This window comes from Struthio camelus, chromosome W, assembly GCF_040807025.1.
Source record: "Struthio camelus isolate bStrCam1 chromosome W, bStrCam1.hap1, whole genome shotgun sequence".
Taxonomy (NCBI): Eukaryota; Metazoa; Chordata; class Aves; order Struthioniformes; family Struthionidae; genus Struthio; species Struthio camelus.
In genome coordinates this window covers 69,979,308-70,004,428 of record NC_090981.1, presented here as the reverse complement: position 1 = coordinate 70,004,428, position 25,121 = coordinate 69,979,308, and the positions used below count along the sequence as shown (strand labels likewise).

The window sequence follows — 25,121 nt, the reverse complement described above, 5'->3', positions numbered from 1 at the left end:
ATCCCTCAGGAGCTGATGCACTGCCCATCCGGTTTCCTATTCTTACTTCATTACTGCACAATATTATAATTCATGCCACTAATAATCCGCTGGAGCTCCATCAAACCTCTAAAACGCATCTTTGCACTTGGCTGCAAAAATCCTCCCTGGGTTAAAACAGCTTACGAAACATCATCCACACTACTCCTTTCATGCGTTTTCCTGTGTGGCATATATGAAGTACATGTTTAACGTTAAGGACCTGAATTCAGAAATAAGCACCAGGTCACTTAGATGCGGCCAAACAATCGACCTTTAAACAAGCAGACAGCAAATTCCGAGCGCCTAACGCTGCAACGCAACACGGAGCGGTTCGCTGCCATGTGGTCCACGATTTATGATTGTCACTCAGAGGCCTATTCTTTATGACTGCATTGTGATAAAAATGTATATCTGGGCTATTTTAAATAAAGATACTGTATTTAGCCAAGATATCAGTAAGTCTTTACACATAACAGCTTTAATCCCATTAAACCTGGAGGAGGTTAACAGCATTTCTTTGCTAACATTTAAACCATTGTCTCTCTACTAACGTGCCAAGCGCGCAATCAGGAGCCACGTTTACTTTTCACATACATGTACCTTCATGCTATCATTACAGTCATACCCAAAACACCGCGTCTCACCTTGTGAACCTTGACCTTTGAAAGATTTTTTAGCCAATGCTCAGTTACTGTCACAGATGCATTACCTCTGCAAATATGAAAGGGTTAAAGGCAGCCCCAATCAATAGGCCTACAAGGAAAAAAAAGGGGAAAAAAAAGAGAGTATGCCTTACAGCATCTTTGCAATGCTTTTATGCACAATTCTACAACAATATTGTTTCCTTTTGGCCTTTCAGCAACACACAGCCGCCCCCCCCCCACGTCTCCTAAGGAAGAAAGCGACAAGACAGCAGCCTGTAAATAAAACAGCATGCAAAGCAGCATTCTCCAGTCACAAGCAGAACTACAATTACAAATCATTCAATCAATTTTATTTAGTTTAGCTTAAAATAGACTGCATAACCAGTGTCCCACCCTTGCAAAGCAAAAATATTTTAATAAGGGTCATAAATCTCAGCTCTTGCCCATTCCTTAAGCATAAAAAGGCATGAAAAGCCCAAGTAATCTCAGTTACTGCAAATATGTACATTCATACACAGAACCCTTTATGACTACATTAGCCACATACCAGTGCTGTGTGTCTAAAGTGTGCATTCACATACTGTTTTGGGATGGTATCTTTCTGCAAGCTCCTCTGCTTTTGGCTGCCATGAAGGGAGGAAGCTATCCCCGTGCAGCAGCTCAGTGACTGCATTGTGTTCAGGAGCTGATCTGCCTCAAACCGGTTCCAGCCGGTTCTGGTCACCCTACATAAAAAGCTATGGCAACCCTGGCTGAGTTGCCAACGAGCCCCTGAAAACGGCCGGGGCCGCGTCCGCCGCGGCCGTGGGGCGCCGTCCCCGCCGGGCCGGGGCCGGGGCCGGGGCCGGGGCCGGGGCCGTCCCCGTCCCACCCCGCACGCGCGCGCGCGCCCTTCTCCTCCCCCACTTACCTCCCACAACCTGGCGGGAGCTGGGGCTCTGCGCGCCCGCCCGCCCGCCCAACCGCCTGCCTGCCTGCCTGCAGCTAACAAAGAGACCGCAATAAAAATCCTCCCGGGATGGGCCCGGCCGCGCGCGGGGAGCGGGGCCGCCAGGCGCGCTCGCCCTCTCCCCGCGCTCCCCACGGGCCGAGGGTGGCCGCGGAGCGACGTCACGCCGGCCCCCTCGTGCCGCCGCCGCCGCCGCCGCCGTGGGGCCCGGGCCCAGCGCCGCGCCCGCCGCCCTCCCCGCTCCTCGCCGGCCCGGGGCCGCGCCGTCTCCCCTCGCCGCAGCCCTCGCTGCCCACACCATCCACACGCGCGCCTCCCTCCCCTGGAGAAAGCCATTTCCGCACAGCGACATGCCGGCAGAACCCTTCCCTTACCCGCTCCTCACAGACCCGACTTGGCGGCTCGACGGGATTTTCCCCGCCGCCGTTCGGCTGCCCTTGAGGCGCTCCGGGCAGGCAGCCGGCGGCGGGGCGCCGGGCGAGAGGGCCCCGCCGCGCCGGCCCGCCCCACAAAATGGCTCCTGGCCCAGGCGCCCGCTCGGCCCCGCGGCGAGGCCGCGTCCCTCCGAGACCCCCGAGCCCTTCCGCACCAGCCCGACCCGCGGCCCATCCGCGCCTGCTTCGGCCCCGCCGCCGCTGCCCTTGCGCCCTCCGCCAGCCACGGCCTGCTCCGGCCCCTCGCCCCGGCACTGCCAGCACGCTGCACCGTGCTGCGACTGGCCGAGCGCGGCCATACCGTGCTGCGCTGTCCCATGCCGTGCCACGCTGCACCATGCAGTCCCATGCTGTGCTGGGCTGTGCCACGCCGTACTGTGCCGTGCTGAGTAATGCCATGCTGTGCCGTGCTGCGCCATGCCGTGCCGCACTGCACCATGCAGTGCCATGCAGCGCCCCACTCCGCCACGCTGTGCTTTGAAGTGCCACACCATGCCATGCAGAGCCACACAGAGCTGTGCCTGAAGCCCATGCTTGGACACGCTGCCTGCCCCAGGAGCCCGCTCTCGGGCTCGGGCTCAGGCACGCCGGCCCCAGCACGGCCCATCGCCGGGGACCCAGGAGCCCGCTCTCGGGCTCGGGCTCAGGCACGCCGGCCCCAGCACGGCCCATCACCGGGGACCCAGGAGCCCGCTCCCGGGCTCGGGCTCAGGCACGCCGGCCCCAGCACGGCCCATCGCCGGGGACCCAGGAGCCCGCTCTCGGGCTCGGGCTCAGGCACGCCGGCCCCAGCACGGCCCATCACTAGTGACCCAGGAGCCCGCTCCCGGGCTCGGGCTCAGGCACGCCGGCCCCAGCACGGCCCATCGCCGGGGACCCAGGAGCCCGCTCTCGGGCTCAGGCTCAGGCACGCCGGCCCCAGCACGGCCCATCGCCGGGGACCCAGGAGCCCGCTCCCGGGCGCGAGCTCAGGCACGCCGGCCCCAGCACGGCCCATCGCCGGGGACCCAGGAGCCCGCTCTCGGGCTCGGGCTCAGGCACGCCGGCCCCAGCACGGCCCATCGCCGGGGACCCAGGAGCCCGCTCTCGGGCGCGAGCTCAGGCACGCCGGCCCCAGCACGGCCCATCGCCGGGGACCCAGGAGCCCGCTCTCGGGCTCGGGCTCAGGCACGCCGGCCCCAGCACGGCCCATCGCCGGGGACCCAGGAGCCCGCTCTCGGGCTCGGGCTCAGGCACGCCGGCCCCAGCACGGCCCATCACTAGGGACCCAGGAGCCCGCTCTCGGGCTCGGGCTCAGGCACGCCGGCCCCAGCACGGCCCATCGCCGGGGACCCAGGAGCCCGCTCCCGGGCGCGAGCTCAGGCACGCCGGCCCCAGCACGGCCCATCGCCGGGGACCCAGGAGCCCGCTCTCGGGCTCGGGCTCAGGCACGCCGGCCCCAGCACGGCCCATCACTAGGGACCCAGGAGCCCGCTCTCGGGCTCGGGCTCAGGCACGCCGGCCCCAGCACGGCCCATCGCCGGGGACCCAGGAGCCCGCTCCCGGGCTCGGGCTCAGGCACGCCGGCCCCAGCACGGCCCATCGCCGGGGACCCAGGAGCCCGCTCCCGGGTTCGGGCTCAGGCACACCGGCCCCAGCACGGCCCATCACTAGGACCCCAAGAGCCCGCTCTCGGGCTCGGGCTCAGGCACGCCGGCCCCAGCACGGCCCATCGCCGGGGACCCAGGAGCCCGCTCCCGAGCTCGGGCTCAGGCACGCCGGTCCCAGCACGGCCCATCAGTAGGGACCCAGGAGCCCGCTCCCGGGCTCGGGCTCAGGCACGCCGGCCCCAGCACGGCCCATCACTAGGGACCCAGGAGCCCGCTCTCGGGCTCGGGCTCAGGCACGCCGGCCCCAGCACGGCCCATCGCCGGGGACCCAGGAGCCCGCTCTCGGGCTCGGGCTCAGGCACGCCGGCCCCAGCACGGCCCATCGCCGGGGACCCAGGAGCCCGCTCCCGGGCTCGGGCTCAGGCACGCCGGCCCCAGCACGGCCCATCACCGGGGACCCCAAGAGCCCGCTCTCGGGCTCGGGCTCAGGCACGCCGGCCCCAGCACGGCCCATCGCCGGGGACCCAGGAGCCCGCTCTCGGGCTCGGGCTCAGGCACGCCGGCCCCAGCACGGCCCATCACCGGGGACCCAGGAGCCCGCTCCCGGGCTCGGGCTCAGGCACGCCGGCCCCAGCACGGCCCATCACTAGGGACCCAGGAGCCCGCTCTCGGGCTCGGGCTCAGGCACGCCGGCCCCAGCACGGCCCATCGCCGGGGACCCAGGAGCCCGCTCTCGGGCTCGGGCTCAGGCACGCCGGCCCCAGCACGGCCCATCGCCGGGGACCCAGGAGCCCGCTCCCGGGCTCAGGCTCAGGCACGCCGGCCCCAGCACAGCCCATCACCGGGGACCCAGGAGCCCGCTCTCGGGCTCGGGCTCAGGCACGCCGGCCCCAGCACGGCCCATCACTAGGGACCCAGGAGCCCGCTCTCGGGCTCGGGCTCAGGCACGCCGGCCCCAGCACGGCCCATCACTAGCGACCCAGGAGCCCGCTCTCGGGCTCGGGCTCAGGCACGCCGGCCCCAGCACAGCCCATCACTGGGGACCCAGGAGCCCGCTCCCGGGCTCGGGCTCAGGCACGCCGGCCCCAGCACGGCCCATCGCCGGGGACCCAGGAGCCCGCTCTCGGGCTCGGGCTCAGGCACGCCGGCCCCAGCACAGCCCATCACCGGGGACCCAGGAGCCCGCTCCCGGGCTCGGGCTCAGGCACGCCGGCCCCAGCACAGCCCATCACCGGGGACCCAGGAGCCCGCTCTCGGGCTCAGGCACGCTGGCCCCAGCACGGCCCATCGCCGGGGACCCAGGAGCCCGCTCTCGGGCTCGGGCTCAGGCACGCCGGCCCCAGCACGGCCCATCGCTGGGGACCCAGGAGCCCGCTCTCGGGCTCGGGCTCAGGCACGCCGGCCCCAGCACGGCCCATCGCCGGGGACCCAGGAGCCCGCTCTCGGGCTCGGGCTCAGGCACGCCGGCCCCAGCACGGCCCATCGCCGGGGACCCAGGAGCCCGCTCCTGGGCTCGGGCTCAGGCACGCCGGCCCCAGCACGGCCCATCGCCGGGGACCCAGGAGCCCGCTCCTGGGCTTGGGCTCAGGCACGCCGGCCCCAGCACGGCCCATCACTAGGACCCCAAGAGCCCGCTCTCGGGCTCGGGCTCAGGCACGCCGGCCCCAGCACGGCCCATCGCCGGGGACCCAGGAGCCCGCTCCCGAGCTCGGGCTCAGGCACGCCGGTCCCAGCACGGCCCATCACCGGGGACCCAGGAGCCCGCTCTCGGGCTCGGGCTCAGGCACGCCGGCCCCAGCACGGCCCATCACCGGGGACCCAGGAGCCCGCTCTCGGGCTCGGGCTCAGGCACGCCGGCCCCAGCACGGCCCATCAGTAGGGACCCAGGAGCCCGCTCCCGGGCTCGGGCTCAGGCACGCCGGCCCCAGCACGGCCCATCGCCGGGGACCCAGGAGCCCGCTCCCGGGCTCGGGCTCAGGCACGCCGGCCCCAGCACGGCCCATCACCGGGGACCCAGGAGCCCGCTCTCGGGCTCGGGCTCAGGCACGCCGGCCCCAGCACGGCCCATCACCGGGGACCCAGGAGCCCGCTCCCGGGCTCGGGCTCAGGCACGCCGGCCCCAGCACGGCCCATCACTAGGGACCCAGGAGCCCGCTCTCGGGCTCGGGCTCAGGCACGCCGGCCCCAGCACGGCCCATCACCGGGGACCCAGGAGCCCGCTCCCGGGCTCGGGCTCAGGCACGCCGGCCCCAGCACGGCCCATCACTAGCGACCCAGGAGCCCGCTCCCGGGCTCGGGCTCAGGCACGCCGGCCCCAGCACGGCCCATCACTGGGGACCCAGGAGCCCACTCTCGGGCTCGGGCTCAGGCACGCCGGCCCCAGCACGGCCCATCGCCGGGGACCCAGGAGCCCACTCTCGGGCTCGGGCTCAGGCACGCCGGCCCCAGCACGGCCCATCGCCGGGGACCCAGGAGCCCGCTCTCGGGCTCGGGCTCAGGCACGCCGGCCCCAGCACGGCCCATCGCCGGGGACCCAGGAGCCCGCTCTCGGGCTCGGGCTCAGGCACGCCGGCCCCAGCACGGCCCATCACCGGGGACCCAGGAGCCCGCTCCCGGGTTCGGGCTCAGGCACGCCGGCCCCAGCACGGCCCATCACTGGGGACCCAGGAGCCCGCTCTCGGGCTCGGGCTCAGGCACGCCGGCCCCAGCACAGCCCATCACTGGGGACCCAGGAGCCCGCTCCCGGGCTCGGGCTCAGGCACGCCGGCCCCAGCACAGCCCATCACCGGGGACCCAGGAGCCCGCTCTCGGGCTCGGGCTCAGGCACGCCGGCCCCAGCACGGCCCATCGCCGGGGACCCAGGAGCCCGCTCTCGGGCTCGGGCTCAGGCACGCCGGCCCCAGCACGGCCCATCACTAGCGACCCAGGAGCCCGCTCTCGGGCTCGGGCTCAGGCACGCCGGCCCCAGCACAGCCCATCACTGGGGACCCAGGAGCCCGCTCCCGGGCTCGGGCTCAGGCACGCCGGCCCCAGCACGGCCCATCGCCGGGGACCCAGGAGCCCGCTCTCGGGCTCGGGCTCAGGCACGCCGGCCCCAGCACGGCCCATCACCGGGGACCCAGGAGCCCGCTCCCGGGCTCGGGCTCAGGCACGCCGGCCCCAGCACAGCCCATCACCGGGGACCCAGGAGCCCGCTCTCGGGCTCGGGCTCAGGCACGCCGGCCCCAGCACGGCCCATCACTAGGGACCCAGGAGCCCGCTCTCGGGCTCGGGCTCAGGCACGCCGGCCCCAGCACGGCCCATCGCCGGGGACCCAGGAGCCCGCTCTCGGGCGCGAGCTCAGGCACGCCGGCCCCAGCACGGCCCATCGCCGGGGACCCAGGAGCCCGCTCTCGGGCTCGGGCTCAGGCACGCCGGCCCCAGCACGGCCCATCGCCGGGGACCCAGGAGCCCGCTCTCGGGCTCGGGCTCAGGCACGCCGGCCCCAGCACGGCCCATCGCCGGGGACCCAGGAGCCCGCTCTCGGGCTCGGGCTCAGGCACGCCGGCCCCAGCACTGCCCATCGCCGGGGACCCAGGAGCCCGCTCCCGGGCTCGGGCTCAGGCACGCCGGCCCCAGCACGGCCCATCACTGGGGACCCAGGAGCCCGCTCTCGGGCTCGGGCTCAGGCACGCCGGCCCCAGCACGGCCCATCAGTAGGGACCCAGGAGCCCGCTCCCGGGCTCGGGCTCAGGCACGCCGGCCCCAGCACGGCCCATCGCCGGGGACCCAGGAGCCCGCTCTCGGGCTCGGGCTCAGGCACGCCGGCCCCAGCACGGCCCATCGCCGGGGACCCAGGAGCCCGCTCTCGGGCTCGGGCTCAGGCACGCCGGCCCCAGCACGGCCCATCGCCGGGGACCCAGGAGCCCGCTCTCGGGCTCGGGCTCAGGCACGCCGGCCCCAGCACGGCCCATCACTGGGGACCCAGGAGCGCGCTCCCGGGCTCGGGCTCAGGCACGCCGGCCCCAGCACGGCCCATCACCGGGGACCCAGGAGCCCGCTCCCGGGTTCGGGCTCAGGCACGCCGGCCCCAGCACGGCCCATCACTAGGGACCCAGGAGCCCGCTCTCGGGCTCGGGCTCAGGCACGCCGGCCCCAGCACAGCCCATCACTGGGGACCCAGGAGCCCGCTCCCGGGCTCGGGCTCAGGCACGCCGGCCCCAGCACGGCCCATCGCCGGGGACCCAGGAGCCCGCTCTCGGGCTCGGGCTCAGGCACGCCGGCCCCAGCACGGCCCATCACTAGGGACCCAGGAGCCCGCTCTCGGGCTCGGGCTCAGGCACGCCGGCCCCAGCACGGCCCATCACCGGGGACCCAGGAGCCCGCTCCCGGGCTTGGGCTCAGGCACGCCGGCCCCAGCACGGCCCATCACTAGCGACCCAGGAGCCCGCTCCCGGGCTCGGGCTCAGGCACGCCGGCCCCAGCACGGCCCATCACCGGGGACCCAGGAGCCCGCTCTCGAGCTCGGGCTCAGGCACGCCGGCCCCAGCACGGCCCATCACCGGGGACCCAGGAGCCCGCTCTCGAGCTCGGGCTCAGGCACGCCGGCCCCAGCACGGCCCATCACTGGGGACCCAGGAGCCCGCTCTCGGGCTCGGGCTCAGGCACGCCGGCCCCAGCACGGCCCATCGCCGGGGACCCAGGAGCCCGCTCTCGGGCTCGGGCTCAGGCACGCCGGCCCCAGCACGGCCCATCGCCGGGGACCCAGGAGCCCGCTCTCGGGCTCGGGCTCAGGCACGCCGGCCCCAGCACGGCCCATCGCCGGGGACCCAGGAGCCCGCTCCTGGGCTCGGGCTCAGGCACGCCGGCCCCAGCACGGCCCATCACCGGGGACCCAGGAGCCCGCTCCCGGGCTCGGGCTCAGGCACGCCGGCCCCAGCACAGCCCATCACCGGGGACCCAGGAGCCCGCTCTCGGGCTCAGGCACGCTGGCCCCAGCACGGCCCATCGCCGGGGACCCAGGAGCCCGCTCTCGGGCTCGGGCTCAGGCACGCCGGCCCCAGCACGGCCCATCGCCGGGGACGCAGGAGCCCGCTCTCGGGCTCGGGCTCAGGCACGCCGGCCCCAGCACGGCCCATCGCCGGGGACCCAGGAGCCCGCTCCTGGGCTTGGGCTCAGGCACGCCGGCCCCAGCACGGCCCATCGCCGGGGACCCAGGAGCCTGCTCTCGGGCTCAGGCTCAGGCACGCCGGCCCCAGCACGGCCCATCGCCGGGGACCCAGGAGCCCACTCTCGGGCTCAGGCACGCCGGCCCCAGCACGGCCCATCACTAGCGACCCAGGAGCCCGCTCCTGGGCTCGGGCTCAGGCACGCCGGCCCCAGCACGGCCCATCACTAGCGACCCAGGAGCCCGCTCTCGGGCTCGGGCTCAGGCACGCCGGCCCCAGCACGGCCCATCACCGGGGACCCAGGAGCCCGCTCCCGGGCTCGGGCTCAGGCACGCCGGCCCCAGCACGGCCCATCGCCGGGGACCCAGGAGCCCGCTCTCGGGCTCGGGCTCAGGCACGCCGGCCCCAGCACGGCCCATCGCTGGGGACCCAGGAGCCCGCTCCCGGGCTCGGGCTCAGGCACGCCGGCCCCAGCACGGCCCATCGCCGGGGACCCAGGAGCCCGCTCTCGGGCTCGGGCTCAGGCACGCCGGCCCCAGCACGGCCCATCGCCGGGGACCCAGGAGCCCGCTCCCGGGCTCGGGCTCAGGTACGCCGGCCCCAGCACGGCCCATCGCCGGGGACCCAGGAGCCCACTCTCGGGCTCGGGCTCAGGCACGCCGGCCCCAGCACGGCCCATCACCGGGGACCCAGGAGCCCGCTCTCGGGCTCGGGCTCGGGCACGCCGGCCCCAGCACGGCCCATCACCGGGGACCCAGGAGCCCGCTCTCGGGCTCGGGCTCGGGCACGCCGGCCCCAGCACGGCCCATCACTGGGGACCCAGGAGCCCGCTCTCGGGCTCGGGCTCGGGCACGCCGGCCCCAGCACGGCCCATCGCCGGGGACCCAGGAGCCCGCTCCCGGGCTCGGGCTCAGGCACGCCGGCCCCAGCACGGCCCATCGCCGGGGACCCAGGAGCCCGCTCCCGGGCTCGGGCTCAGGCACGCCGGCCCCAGCACAGCCCATCACCGGGGACCCAGGAGCCCGCTCTCGGGCTCGGGCTCAGGCACGCCGGCCCCAGCACGGCCCATCGCCGGGGACCCAGGAGCCCGCTCCCGGGCTCGGGCTCAGGCACGCCGGCCCCAGCACAGCCCATCACCGGGGACCCAGGAGCCCGCTCTCGGGCTCGGGCTCAGGCACGCCGGCCCCAGCACGGCCCATCGCCGGGGACCCAGGAGCCCGCTCTCGGGCTCGGGCTCAGGCACGCCGGCCCCAGCACGGCCCATCGCCGGGGACCCAGGAGCCCGCTCTCGGGCTCGGGCTCAGGCACGCCGGCCCCAGCACGGCCCATCACCGGGGACCCAGGAGCCCGCTCCCGGGCTCGGGCTCAGGCACGCCGGCCCCAGCACGGCCCATCACTAGCGACCCAGGAGCCCGCTCTCGGGCTCGGGCTCAGGCACGCCGGCCCCAGCACGGCCCATCGCCGGGGACCCAGGAGCCCGCTCTCGGGCTCGGGCTCAGGCACGCCGGCCCCAGCACGGCCCATCGCCGGGGACCCAGGAGCCCGCTCCCGGGCTCGGGCTCAGGCACGCCGGCCCCAGCACGGCCCATCACCGGGGACCCAGGAGCCCGCTCCCGGGCTCGGGCTCAGGCACGCCGGCCCCAGCACGGCCCATCACCGGGGACCCAGGAGCCCGCTCCCGGGCTCGGGCTCAGGCACGCCGGCCCCAGCACGGCCCATTGCCGGGGACCCAGGAGCCCGCTCTCGGGCTCGGGCTCAGGCACGCCGGCCCCAGCACGGCCCATCACTAGGGACCCAGGAGCCCGCTCTCGGGCTCGGGCTCAGGCACGCCGGCCCCAGCACGGCCCATCACTAGCGACCCAGGAGCCCGCTCTCGGGCTCGGGCTCAGGCACGCCGGCCCCAGCACGGCCCATCGCCGGGGACCCAGGAGCCCGCTCTCGGGCTCGGGCTCAGGCACGCCGGCCCCAGCACGGCCCATCGCCGGGGACCCAGGAGCCCGCTCTCGGGCTCGGGCTCAGGCACGCCGGCCCCAGCACGGCCCATCGCCGGGGACCCAGGAGCCCGCTCCTGGGCTCGGGCTCAGGAACGCCGGCCCCAGCACGGCCCATCGCCGGGGACCCAGGAGCCCGCTCCTGGGCTTGGGCTCAGGCACGCCGGCCCCAGCACGGCCCATCGCCGGGGACCCAGGAGCCCACTCTCGGGCTCAGGCACGCTGGCCCCAGCACGGCCCATCACTAGCGACCCAGGAGCCCGCTCTCGGGCTCGGGCTCAGGCACGCCGGCCCCAGCACGGCCCATCACTAGCGACCCAGGAGCCCGCTCTCGGGCTCGGGCTCAGGCACGCCGGCCCCAGCACGGCCCATCACCGGGGACCCAGGAGCCCGCTCCCGGGCTCGGGCTCAGGCACGCCGGCCCCAGCACGGCCCATCGCCGGGGACCCAGGAGCCCGCTCTCGGGCTCGGGCTCAGGCACGCCGGCCCCAGCACGGCCCATCGCCGGGGACCCAGGAGCCCGCTCCCGGGCTCGGGCTCAGGCACGCCGGCCCCAGCACGGCCCATCACTAGCGACCCAGGAGCCCGCTCTCGGGCTCGGGCTCAGGCACGCCGGCCCCAGCACGGCCCATCACCGGGGACCCAGGAGCCCGCTCCCGGGCTCGGGCTCAGGCACGCCGGCCCCAGCACGGCCCATCACTAGGGACCCAGGAGCCCGCTCTCGGGCTCGGGCTCAGGCACGCCGGCCCCAGCACGGCCCATCACCGGGGACCCAGGAGCCCGCTCCCGGGCTCGGGCTCAGGCACGCCGGCCCCAGCACGGCCCATCACTAGCGACCCAGGAGCCCGCTCTCGGGCTCGGGCTCAGGCACGCCGGCCCCAGCACGGCCCATCGCCGGGGACCCAGGAGCCCGCTCTCGGGCTCGGGCTCAGGCACGCCGGCCCCAGCACGGCCCATCGCCGGGGACCCCGGAGCCCGCTCTCGGGCTCGGGCTCAGGCACGCCGGCCCCAGCACGGCCCATCACCGGGGACCCAGGAGCCCGCTCCCGGGCTCGGGCTCAGGCACGCCGGCCCCAGCACGGCCCATTGCCGGGGACCCAGGAGCCCGCTTCCGGGCTCGGGCTCAGGCACGCCGGCCCCAGCACGGCCCATCGCCGGGGACCCAGGAGCCCGCTCTCGGGCTCGGGCTCAGGCACGCCGGCCCCAGCACGGCCCATCACTAGGGACCCAGGAGCCCGCTCTCGGGCTCGGGCTCAGGCACGCCGGCCCCAGCACGGCCCATCACTAGCGACCCAGGAGCCCGCTCTCGGGCTCGGGCTCAGGCACGCCGGCCCCAGCACGGCCCATCGCCGGGGACCCAGGAGCCCGCTCTCGGGCTCGGGCTCAGGCACGCCGGCCCCAGCACGGCCCATCGCCGGGGACCCAGGAGCCCGCTCTCGGGCTCGGGCTCAGGCACGCCGGCCCCAGCACGGCCCATCGCCGGGGACCCAGGAGCCCGCTCCTGGGCTCGGGCTCAGGAACGCCGGCCCCAGCACGGCCCATCGCCGGGGACCCAGGAGCCCGCTCCTGGGCTCGGGCTCAGGCACGCCGGCCCCAGCACGGCCCATCGCCGGGGACCCAGGAGCCCACTCTCGGGCTCAGGCACGCTGGCCCCAGCACGGCCCATCACTAGGGACCCAGGAGCCCGCTCTCGGGCTCGGGCTCAGGCACGCCGGCCCCAGCACGGCCCATCACTAGCGACCCAGGAGCCCGCTCTCGGGCTCGGGCTCAGGCACGCCGGCCCCAGCACGGCCCATCACCGGGGACCCAGGAGCCCGCTCCCGGGCTCGGGCTCAGGCACGCCGGCCCCAGCACGGCCCATCGCCGGGGACCCAGGAGCCCGCTCTCGGGCTCGGGCTCAGGCACGCCGGCCCCAGCACGGCCCATCGCCGGGGACCCAGGAGCCCGCTCCCGGGCTCGGGCTCAGGCACGCCGGCCCCAGCACGGCCCATCACTAGCGACCCAGGAGCCCGCTCTCGGGCTCGGGCTCAGGCACGCCGGCCCCAGCACGGCCCATCACCGGGGACCCAGGAGCCCGCTCCCGGGCTCGGGCTCAGGCACGCCGGCCCCAGCACAGCCCATCACCGGGGACCCAGGAGCCCGCTCTCGGGCTCGGGCTCAGGCACGCCGGCCCCAGCACGGCCCATCACCGGGGACCCAGGAGCCCGCTCTCGGGCTTGGGCTCAGGCACGCCGGCCCCAGCACGGCCCATCACTAGGGACCCAGCAGCCCGCTCTCGGGCTCAGGCACGCCGGCCCCAGCACGGCCCATCGCCGGGGACCCAGGAGCCCGCTCCCGGGCTCGGGCTCAGGCACGCCGGCCCCAGCACAGCCCATCACCGGGGACCCAGGAGCCCGCTCTCGGGCTCGGGCTCAGGCACGCCGGCCCCAGCACGGCCCATCACCGGGGACCCAGGAGCCCGCTCTCGGGCTCGGGCTCAGGCACGCCGGCCCCAGCACGGCCCATCACCGGGGACCCAGGAGCCCGCTCTCGGGCTCGGGCTCAGGCACGCCGGCCCCAGCACGGCCCATCACCGGGGACCCAGGAGCCCGCTCCCGGGCTCGGGCTCAGGCACGCCGGCCCCAGCACGGCCCATCGCCGGGGACCCAGGAGCCCGCTCTCGGGCTCGGGCTCAGGCACGCCGGCCCCAGCACGGCCCATCACTGGGGACCCAGGAGCCCGCTCCCGGGCTCGGGCTCAGGCACGCCGGCCCCAGCACGGCCCATCACTAGCGACCCAGGAGCCCGCTCTCGGGCTCGGGCTCAGGCACGCCGGCCCCAGCACAGCCCATCGCCGGGGACCCAGGAGCCCGCTCCCGGGCTCGGGCTCAGGCACGCCGGCCCCAGCACGGCCCATCACCGGGGACCCAGGAGCCCGCTCTCGGGCTCGGGCTCAGGCACGCCGGCCCCAGCACGGCCCATCGCCGGGGACCCAGGAGCCCGCTCTCGGGCTCGGGCTCAGGCACGCTGGCCGCAGCACGGCCCATCACCGGGGACCCAGGAGCCCGCTCCCGGGCTCGGGCTCAGGCACGCCGGACCCAGCACGGCCCATTGCCGGGGACCCAGGAGCCCGCTTCCGGGCTCGGGCTCAGGCACGCCGGCCCCAGCACGGCCCATCGCCGGGGACCCAGGAGCCCGCTCTCGGGCTCGGGCTCAGGCACGCCGGCCCCAGCACGGCCCATCACTAGGGACCCAGGAGCCCGCTCTCGGGCTCGGGCTCAGGCACGCCGGCCCCAGCACGGCCCATCACTAGCGACCCAGGAGCCCGCTCTCGGGCTCGGGCTCAGGCACGCCGGCCCCAGCACGGCCCATCGCCGGGGACCCAGGAGCCCGCTCTCGGGCTCGGGCTCAGGCACGCCGGCCCCAGCACGGCCCATCGCCGGGGACCCAGGAGCCCGCTCCCGGGCTCGGGCTCAGGCACGCCGGCCCCAGCACGGCCCATCGCCGGGGACCCAGGAGCCCGCTCTCGGGCTCGGGCTCAGGCACGCTGGCCCCAGCACGGCCCATCGCCGGGGACCCAGGAGCCCACTCTCGGGCTCGGGCTCAGGCACGCCGGCCCCAGCACGGCCCATCGCTGGGGACCCAGGAGCCCGCTCCCGGGCTCGGGCTCAGGCACGCCGGCCCCAGCACGGCCCATCACTGGGGACCCAGGAGCCCGCTCCCGGGTTCGGGCTCAGGCACGCCGGCCCCAGCACGGCCCATCACTGGGGACCCAGGAGCCCGCTCTCGGGCTCGGGCTCAGGCACGCCGGCCCCAGCACGGCCCATCACTGGGGACCCAGGAGCCCGCTCTCGGGCTCGGGCTCAGGCACGCCGGCCCCAGCACGGCCCATCACTAGGGACCCAGGAGCCCGCTCTCGGGCTCGGGCTCAGGCACGCCGGCCCCAGCACGGCCCATCGCCGGGGACCCAGGAGCCCGCTCCCGGGCTCGGGCTCAGGCACGCCGGCCCCAGCACGGCCCATCACCGGGGACCCAGGAGCCCGCTCTCGGGCTCGGGCTCAGGCACGCCGGCCCCAGCACGGCCCATCGCCGGGGACCCAGGAGCCCGCTCTCGGGCTCGGGCTCAGGCACGCCGGCCCCAGCACGGCCCATCACTAGGGACCCAGGAGCCCGCTCTCGGGCTCGGGCTCAGGCACGCCGGCCCCAGCACGGCCCATCACCGGGGACCCAGGAGCCTGCTCTCGGGCTCGGGCTCAGGCACGCCGGCCCCAGCACGGCCCATCGCCGGGGACCCAGGAGCCCGCTCTCGGGCTCGGGCTCAGGCACGCCGGCCCCAGCACGGCCCATCACTAGGGACCCAGGAGCCCGCTCTCGGGCTCGGGCTCAGGCACGCTGGCCCCAGCACGGCCCATCACTGGGGACCCAGGAGCCCGCTCCCGGGCTCGGGCTCAGGCACGCCGGCCCCAGCACGGCCCATCACTAGGGACCCAGCAGCCCGCTCTCGGGCTCAGGCACGCCGGCCCCAGCACGGCCCATCACTGGGGACCCAGGAGCCCGCTCTCGGGCTCGGGCTCAGGCACGCCGGCCCCAGCACGGCCCATCACTAGGGACCCAGTAGCCCGCTCTCGGGCTCGGGCTCAGGCACGCCGGCCCCAGCACGGCCCATCGCCGGGGACCCAGGAGCCCGCTCTCGGGCTCGGGCTCAGGCACGCCGGCCCCAGCACGGCCCATCGCCGGGGACCCAGGAGCCCGCTCTCGGGCTCGGGCTCAGGCATGCCGGCCCCAGCACGGCCCATCACCGGGGACCCAGGAGCCCGCTCTCGGGCTCGGGCTCAGGCACGCTGGCCCCAGCACGGCCCATCGCCGGGGACCCAGGAGCCCACTCTCGGGCTCGGGCTCAGGCACGCCGGCCCCAGCACGGCCCATCGCCGGGGACCCAGGAGCCCGCTCCCGGGCTCGGGCTCAGGCACGCCGGCCCCAGCACGGCCCATCACCGGGGACCCAGGAGCCCGCTCTCGGGCTCGGGCTCAGGCACGCCGGCCCCAGCACGGCCCATCACTAGGGACCCAGGAGCCCGCTCTCGGGCTCGGGCTCAGGCACGCCGGCCCCAGCACGGCCCATCACTGGGGACCCAGGAGCCCGCTCCCGGGTTCGGGCTCAGGCACGCCGGCCCCAGCACGGCCCATCACTGGGGACCCAGGAGCCCGCTCTCGGGCTCGGGCTCAGGCACGCCGGCCCCAGCACGGCCCATCACTGGGGACCCAGGAGCCCGCTCCCGAGCTCGGGCTCAGGCACGCCGGCCCCAGCACGGCCCATCACTAGGGACCCAGGAGCCCGCTCCCGGGCTCGGGCTCAGGCACGCCGGCCCCAGCACGGCCCATCGCCGGGGACCCAGGAGCCCGCTCTCGGGCTCGGGCTCAGGCACGCCGGCCCCAGCACGGCCCATCGCCGGGGACCCAGGAGCCCGCTCCCGGGCTCGGGCTCAGGCACGCCGGCCCCAGCACAGCCCATCACTAGGGACCCAGGAGCCCGCTCTCGGGCTCGGGCTCAGGCACGCCGGCCCCAGCACGGCCCATCACCGGGGACCCAGGAGCCCGCTCTCGGGCTCGGGCTCAGGCACGCCGGCCCCAGCACGGCCCATCACTAGGGACCCAGGAGCCCGCTCTCGGGCTCGGGCTCAGGCACGCCGGCCCCAGCACGGCCCATCACCGGGGACCCAGGAGCCTGCTCTCGGGCTCGGGCTCAGGCACGCCGGCCCCAGCACGGCCCATCGCCGGGGACCCAGGAGCCCGCTCTCGGGCTCGGGCTCAGGCACGCCGGCCCCAGCACGGCCCATCACTAGGGACCCAGGAGCCCGCTCTCGGGCTCGGGCTCAGGCACGCTGGCCCCAGCACGGCCCATCACTGGGGACCCAGGAGCCCGCTCCCGGGCTCGGGCTCAGGCACGCCGGCCCCAGCACGGCCCATCACTAGGGACCCAGCAGCCCGCTCTCGGGCTCAGGCACGCCGGCCCCAGCACGGCCCATCGCCGGGGACCCAGGAGCCCGCTCCCGGGCTCGGGCTCAGGCACGCCGGCCCCAGCACGGCCCATCACCGGGGACCCAGGAGCCCGCTCTCGGGCTCGGGCTCAGGCACGCTGGCCCCAGCACGGCCCATCACTAGGGACCCAGTAGCCCGCTCTCGGGCTCGGGCTCAGGCACGCCGGCCCCAGCACGGCCCATCGCCGGGGACCCAGGAGCCCGCTCTCGGGCTCGGGCTCAGGCACGCCGGCCCCAGCACGGCCCATCACTGGGGACCCAGGAGCCCGCTCTCGGGCTCGGGCTCAGGCACGCCGGCCCCAGCACAGCCCATCACCGGGGACCCAGGAGCCCGCTCTCAGGCTTGGGCTCAGGCACGCCGGCCCCAGCACGGCCCATCACCGGGGACCCAGGAGCCCGCTCTCGGGCTCGGGCTCAGGCACGCCGGCCCCAGCACGGCCCATCACTGGGGACCCAGGAGCCCGCTCTCGGGCTCGGGCTCAGGCACGCCGGCCCCAGCACAGCCCATCACCGGGGACCCAGGAGCCCGCTCTCAGGCTTGGGCTCAGGCACGCCGGCCCCAGCACGGCCCATCGCCGGCCACCCCAGAAGCCCATGCTTGTACAGCACGGCTGCCCCAGGAGGCCACGGTTAGGCTCTCTGGTCGCCCTAGGAGCCAATGCTCAGGCTACGGCTCCTTGGCCATACCGGAGGTGACGCTTGAGCAGGCCGGCTGTCCGTGTAGCCCACGCTTGGACACCCTGGCCACCCCCGGAGCCCACGCTTGGGCACCCCAGCTGCCCCTGAGCCCACGCTCGGACACCCCCGCCGCCCCTGGAGCCCATGCTCGGGCACCCCAGCTGCTCTGGAGCCCACGCTCCCGCACCCCGGCCGCCGTGAGGGCCGCGGCTGAGAGCCGGCACCCCCTGCGCCCGCACCGCCGCCCCCGCCGGGGCCCGGTGCCCTCCGCCCCCCCCCCCCCCCCGCCGCGCTCCGCGGGAAGGGGCCGCGGCCGCCCGGGCCCTGCGCGGCGGCGGGGGGAGGCCGAGGGGCGGCGGCGGGGGCTCGGCGGTGTCCGGCCGCCGGGCTGGGGGGCCGGGCGGGGCGGGGGGCGGGGGGCGGGGGGCGGGCAGGCCCCCAGGGCATGCAGACGGCGCCCCCCCATGCAAACACACCTGCTGCGGCCGCCTCCGCCGGGCGTCGGGCGGGCCCGGCCGCGGTCTGCGCTGCCTCGGCGGCCTGCGGAGGGGCCTGGGTGCAAGATGGTTGAACATAACGGCAGAGAGCGCGATGAGCGAGGCGGAGGGGAGGGGGCGCCTCGGGCTGGCACGGACGCCGGGCAGGGCGGGGGTCGCGGCCTCCTGCGCCCGGCCGCCCGGGGAAGAGCGGCCGCGGGGGCTGGAGCGCGGCAGCCCCCCGCCCGCCGCCCCCTGCCGCCCGACCGGCCCCCCCCCCGCCCCGGGGCCCCGGCAGCGCGGCTCCTGGCGGCCCCCCCCGGCTCCGGCCCCCCCCGCGGGGTCCTGCCCCCCCCCGGTCTCCGGCCCCCCCCGCCCCCCCCGGTCTCCGGCCCCCCCACCGGGGTCCTGCCTCCCCCCCGGCTCCGGCCCCCCCACCGGGGTCCTGCCTGCCCCCCCCGGCTCCGGCCCCCCCCGCGGGGTCCTGCCCCCCCGGCTCCGGCCCCCCCCGCCGGGGTCCTGCCCCCCCGTATCCGCCCCCCCCGCGGGGTCCTGCCCCCCCCGTCTCCGGCCCCCCCCCCCCGGGGTCCTGCCTGCCCCCCCCGTCTCCGCCCCCCCACCGGGGTCCTGCCCCCCCGGCTTCGGTCCCCCCGCCGGGGTCCTGTCTCCTCCACCCCGTCTCCGCCCCCCCCCCGGGGTCCTGCCCCCCCCCGGGCTCCGGCCCCCCACACCGAGGTCCTGCCTCCCCCCCCCGGGGTCATGCCCCCCCCCAGACCCTGCCCTCCCCTCAGGGATCCTGCCCCCCCGCCGAGTCCTGCCCCCCCCAGATCCTGCCCTCCCCTCAGGGATCCTGCCCCCCCCCCCGGGTCCTGCCCCCCCCAGATCCTGCCCTCCCCTCAGGGATCCTGCCCCCCCCGGGGTCCTGCCCCCCCCAGATCCTGCCCTCCCCTCAGGGATCCTGCCCCCCCGGGGTCCTGCCCCCCCCAGATCCTGCCCTCCCCTCAGGGATCCTGCCCCCCCCCGGGGTCCTGCCCCCCCCCCAGATCCTGCCCTCCCCTCAGGGATCCTGCCCCCCCCGGGGTCCTGCCCCCCCCAGATCCTGCCCTCCCCTCAGGGATCCTGCCCCCCCCCGCCGGGGTCCTGCCCCCCCCGGGTCCTGCCCTCCCCTCAGGGATCCTGCCCCCCCCCGGGGTCCTGCCCCCCCCAGATCCTGCCCTCCCCTCAGGGATCCTGCCCCCCCCCGCCGGGGTCCTGCCCCCCCCAGATCCTGCCCTCCCCTCAGGGATCCTGCCCCCCCCCGGGGTCATGCCCCCCCCGGGTCCTGCCCTCCCCTCAGGGATCCTGCCCCCCCCCGGGGTCCTGCCCCCCCCAGATCCTGCCCTCCCCTCAGGGATCCTGCCCCCCCCCGCCGGGGTCCTGCCCCCCCCAGTTCCTGCCCTCCCCTCAGGGATCCTGCCCCCCCCCGCCGGGGTCCTGCCCCCCCCAGGTCCTGCCCTCCCCTCAGGGATCCTGCCCCCCCCCGCCGGGGTCCTGCCCCCCCCGGGTCCTGCCCTCCCCTCAGGGATCCTGCCCCCCCCCGGGGTCATGCCCCCCCCGGGTCCTGCCCTCCCCTCAGGGATCCTGCCCCCCCCCGGGGTCCTGCCCCCCCCAGATCCTGCCCTCCCCTCAGGGATCCTGCCCCCCCCCGCCGGGGTCCTGCCCCCCCCAGTTCCTGCCCTCCCCTCAGGGATCCTGCCCCCCCCCGCCGGGGTCCTGCCCCCCCCAGGTCCTGCCCTCCCCTCAGGGATCCTGCCCCCCCCCGGGGTTCTGCCCCCCCCAGGTCCTGCCCTCCCCTCAGGGATCCTGCCCCCCCCGCCGGGGTCCTGCCCCCCCCAGGTCCTGCCCTCCCCTCAGGGATCCTGCCCCCCCCCGGGGTCCTGCCCCCCCCAGACCCTGCCCTCCCCTCAGGGATCCTGCCCCCCCCCGCCGGGGTCCTGCCCCCCCCAGGTCCTGCCCTCCCCTCAGGGATCCTGCCCCCCCCGCCGGGGTCCTGCCCCCCCCCAGATCCTGCCCTCCCCTCAGGGATCCTGCCCCCCCCCGGGGTCCTGCCCCCCCCAGATCCTGCCCTCCCCTCAGGGATCCTGCCCCCCCCCCCCCGGGGTTCTGCCCCCCCCAGATCCTGCCCTCCCCTCAGGGATCCTGCCCCCCCCCGCCGGGGTCCTGCCCCCCCCCAGATCCTGCCCTCCCCTCAGGGATCCTGCCCCCCCCCGGGGTCCTGCCCCCCCCAGGTCCTGCCCTCCCCTCAGGGATCCTGCCCCCCCCCGGGGTCCTGCCCCCCCAGATGCCACTACCGTGGCATATCATCCTTAGAACCAGTGGTAGAAGGAATTCTTATTTTTCGAGATTACTCTGTTTTCTCCATCGGCTTCTTCGCAGGGGCTGGGAACTAGCTCTGACCCTGTTGTCCCTGCTATGGAGAGCCCCTACAGCGACTAATGAAACCTCGAGCGTATGCCGGTTAGACTCCAGGACAGCACTGAGACGGGGAATGTTTTGTCACCTGCACTGATGAAGTGCACTTTGCTATTAGGTCACATACTATAAATTTAATTCTCCCAGGAACTGTCAATTTTTAACCTTTCCTTTTTCCTGAAAAAAGACCAACGCAGCCTGCTATTCTCAGCGGCCTGCAGGAAGGAGTGCTCCAGTTCAAGACATTCTCCCTTTGATGGTGCAGTAAATGCTGTATTTGTGCGCAATAATAACTTCTTAATGATTTATTTTTAAAAAGATTTTAAGACTCTCGCAATCCAGATCTCCAAAGCCTGGTGTATTCTTCCTACTTTCTGTATTGAAATCAGTTTTAGTTGCATCAAATAGAAACAACTGAAAACATAGCTTTTACAAATCAAAAATATGCTAGGGCCAAAAATGGTTTTGCAAGTGCATTTACACAATTAAAAATGAAGCCAATTTACATTTAATTTCTTTGCTTTCAGAATAAGTGATATCCTTTTTGTGCTCTCCCATTTTTGTTTGTTCTGTTACTCAATAAAATAACATTTCCCTCCTGGCTGGTGAAACATCCTTAGTTTAAGCAAAAAGGATAAAACATATATTCTGTATTTGCAATCCTAAATTTCTTTTCTGAGCAATAACTACAACTTCTGGCAAATACTTAATAGTATCTGTCAAATTCAGTTGCTTTTTTAGATTTTCACCTGAAAATTTCTTGTATCATGCTATCCACAAGAGCACAGTGGAAGCCTGCAGTTCTTTTTCTATAATACTTCTATTTTTCCTTTAATCATCATTAAGAATGCAAGGATACTTTTCTTTAACACTATACTTAAAAAGTCAGTATTTTAAAAAAATGCTTAAAACTAAACTTCCCTGTTTCAGATGCCCAAATGATTGTTCTCTAGGTATTTTCCTGGCAAACTAGTTTCCTTTCTTGCTTACTAAAGTAATTGTCATGTTATATTTTGAGCGGGAAGCTCTGGGATCGCTTCTAGAAGAAGTACGAGACTTATTCAAAGACATGAACAAATGTATGACGGACACACACAAACTTGCCTCTACATTGACAAATTTTAGATTGTGAATAACTTCTTTTAAGATAGCTTAAGATAGCACAAGAGCACCCTGAAACCTAAAAATTTTTCATGCAACGTGTTTATCAAAGTGCTTTAGCATTTTGGCACCTGGCCACCTTGTAGACTCCAGGGCTCTGATTTACAGCCAAGACTAGCCCCGCAGGAGGACACAGGAGTTAAATATCACCTAATTCTCACTCTAGATGCCTGAATCTAATCTGTAATTCTCTGAACTCCTACACAACCATCAGCTAACCCTAGGGGGTTGTATTAATTCCTGTCTCACTCCTGAGCTTTGGCACTGTTCAGAAGCAGCGCTGGCCTGTAGCTGAGCTGAAGGGACCACCACTCCAGCTGGCATCCTTGCAGCATGGCAACAGCAGCAGCTGCACACACACAAAGCATCGTTAGAAGTCATTCTCCCAAATACTCCGTAGCTAGGGGTATTCCCAGGATTCAGGGGAGTCAGGTTTGCTCCCTTGCAATATTCAAACTTGCATTTCCTAGCTCCTACAACATACTAGACAGGAAAGATACTCTGGCAGGTGTGCTTTGCTTTTGTGCTTGTATTGCTGTGTCAAATGGAGCAAGGAGAGAAAGAAACCATGACCCCAGCACCTCCCAGTGCAAGCGAGGCGTGGGTTTTGGGTCCACGCCACTGAATGCTTCATATCAGTAATGTAACAAGTGTTAGTGTAGTCTGGACACCGTGAGTGACTGCCCGTCTGTGGCCCAAGGAATATTGCACTGCTCCATGGGGCCGTGTTCTCAGGAGCGGGTGAGAGCCCGCTATCGCCTGCTGGCTAACACACCCTCCTGAGGTGTGCAGGCATGAGCCGTGTGCTCTTCTACTCCATCTGCAGCCTGTCGCCTCGGGTGTCTTCACAGACATCCGTGCCTCAGGAATTCAGGCTCCCTGTTAGGACTGTGAGGCATTTTTCCGTCTGCCTTTAGTCTCCCTCCCCTGCTGCAAGTTAAATCCATTATAAGTCATGTGCACTGCAGAGAACAGATGATGCCTGCCCAGGATCTACCTTTCATTTTTCAGAAGGAGGCTTAGCAACATTTTCAAGGATGCTATGCAGATTTAGGCAGCTAAACTAAGCCCTTTGTTGGGCCTAGATCCAGAAAGTGGTTTAGACACCTTATATGTAGATATAAATGAGGTCCCATTGCTTAACGCTGGCCCCACACCTTTCCAACATTCAATTTTTTTTTTTTTTTGGTTAATGGACGTCTGAGTTGTTTGTATCATTTCAACCAAGGAAAAGCCAGAAAAAGTAGCTCTGCTTCCAGTGCCAAGGTGAGGACTTTGCAGGCTCCCTGCGCCAGTGTTACAAGCTGCCCATGGAACAACTGCAGCATCTGTGGCACAACATCTGCTGCAAGGTGCCTGGGGTCACCCTAGCAGAGTCAGCATGTGGAGCTGAACTGGGGAGAATTTGGGTAGGATCGGGAACCTCAGTGAAGACAGCGTTTTAGAGAAGCTAATCGTGTAAGGAACTGTTTTCCATGGCTACAATACCCTATCCCTTTTGCACCTATTAGAATAAGATGCACAGTTGCTGACCTTTGACAGAATTGGAAACAGAAAAGTACATCAGCCAAATCTGTTTAAGCAGAACAAATACAAAATACAGTGAGATTGGTCTTCCAATATATAAATAAATAAACAGAAGACTAATTACTTGGTTTTTAAACTTTCATTTTTAAACAAAAATTATTCAAATATACGCCAATTCTACGGGACCTTTGAAGCATAATTTGGTAATCCTTGCCAAGAATATACTGCAAAAGCAATTGAGCTTGGGGCCCATTTGAATTATCTCAGAAAAAGAGCAGGGAATTTTCAGTACTCGCAAAAATATGGTAATAGAAAATGCGCAGAATGTGTACAAATGTATTCTGTCTCCTAAGCCTTGAAGCGTAAGCTATGGTCTTATCAGAGAGGTCTTACTATTTAATAGATACGGTTTACAATTTGGTTTTAAACTGGTGGGTAGTCAAATGGCTTTTATCCCACTCATTAGGGATTAACAAATATCACACTTATGTAAATGTATGAATAGCTGCTTGATTTAGGAAGCAAGATGATATTTAACCTGCAAATTGTCCAACTACCTGCTAATTTTGTGGTAATACCTACGTTACAACATGAAAAGTAGAGCCATTTTTCCTTTAGAGATGATAAATCACTGGATTCATTGCTGATCTCTTCAAGCCCAGCAGATTTTGTCTAGGGTCTGGTCACGCTATGAAAACTACCAAGTATGACTGTTCATGACTTTCTCCTGGTTACTGAAAAGCCATCAGCTATTTTCAGGACCAGCAGCTGTTAGTCACCGCTGACTCAGAGTGGAAAGGCACAAAAGCAGGCAGAACAGGGGAACGCACAGCTGGGGGAGGTCCTCTTGTCTCCCCTGTCTGAGAGGGACACTTCCGCCCCTTCGGCAGTTACCTCTCTCAAGGGTCCCTCTTGCTGCCTTCACAGGTCGGGGTGTATACTGAGCAGCTAGCAGGCTTACAGGACTTAAGCATATTTGCACCCAACTTATCTCTATTGCTTCTAATAAGGGCAGTTACTGACCAAACTAGCACCTGGCTCAGAAGTTTTGCACATAGTTTAAATGTAAGTGCAGACCACAACAAACGGTGGTGAAACCTGCACAGGGAAAATATAACCTATAAATATATTTGAAATATATTTGTATTTGAAAATGATACTGAATGAGAATTATGGTCAGAAAGTGAGAAATATATTGAAACCCCTTCTTAACTACATTGTACATTAACTACGTTTGTCTTGGCCTTCTCCCTGCATTACAACTGGTTTGGAGAATCCTCTGTCTTTCAAAGAAACAGGAGGAGGAGGAGGAAAGGAAGAAAGCACAGTAAGGAGACACAAACTAAAAGAAGTGGACACAGTCTCAGGGCAGGGGAGAATGTGAGGATAGAAATATTAGGGCACTCTACACAGGTGGACCACCTTCAAGTCATTCCATAACCGCTGCATAACCTGTACTTCTGCCCTCCAGCAAACACTGCCCATAGCTATGGAACAAAACGTCCGCAACAGGCAATCTCCCCAAAGTTTAAAGAAAACACAGGACAAAAGCTAATGACTATGTAGAAGTCATTAACTCTTATCACTCATTTGCAGAAAAAAAAATCACTAGCTACAAAGTGAAAATGTACAATGCCAAAAATAGTATGAAGAGTGAGAAATCCTAATAATTCTCAGGATGTTAAGTCCTGGAAAACAACAGAATAAGATAAAGTCTTGCACAATAAGAGACGCAGAAGATTTTTAATTGTCTATAGAAGAGATGTTGAATTCAGATATAACACAAAGCCCGGAGGATTTGACAGGGCTTAATAATTCTTTTTTTCTGGTTGTTAACAAGGCTGAGCAAACTAGCCATTATTCAAAGACATCACACTTGCTTAGCAAAGAGTGTGGCCTTAAAATGGTTCCATAAGTAAAGGATTTATAGACAATACTCTGCTTTTCAAAAGCATACTGAGAGATATTAGCATAATGCCACGCTAAAGAGGTCACAGCATCTCTGAAATAGGTCTTTGAACTATCAGCAGTCACAGAC

General features: G+C 69.3%; 1 protein-coding gene across 5 annotated transcripts in view; it reads right to left on the bottom strand.

The window, feature by feature from the left end:
* LOC138064140 (zinc finger protein 532-like) overlaps positions 1-18,050 on the bottom strand; it is a 71,757-nt gene extending 53,707 nt beyond the window's left edge. Inside the window, exons 1-2 of one of the 5 annotated variants that reach the window (XM_068925361.1) lie at positions 1,213-1,490; positions 666-774 (exon numbers count right to left, since the gene is read on the bottom strand). Coding sequence is in view for 1 of the 5 variants with exons in the window: in XM_068925359.1 (XP_068781460.1) it covers positions 1,247-1,295 (49 nt within the window). In the remaining 4 variants the exon portion in view is untranslated. Of the gene's footprint in view, positions 1-665; positions 775-1,212; positions 1,491-1,575; positions 1,703-17,944 lie in introns of those variants that run through there. The other 4 variants (XM_068925363.1, XM_068925362.1, XM_068925360.1 and 1 more) reach the window with 4 other exon arrangements.
* Between the last annotated feature and the right edge of the window lie 7,071 nt (positions 18,051-25,121).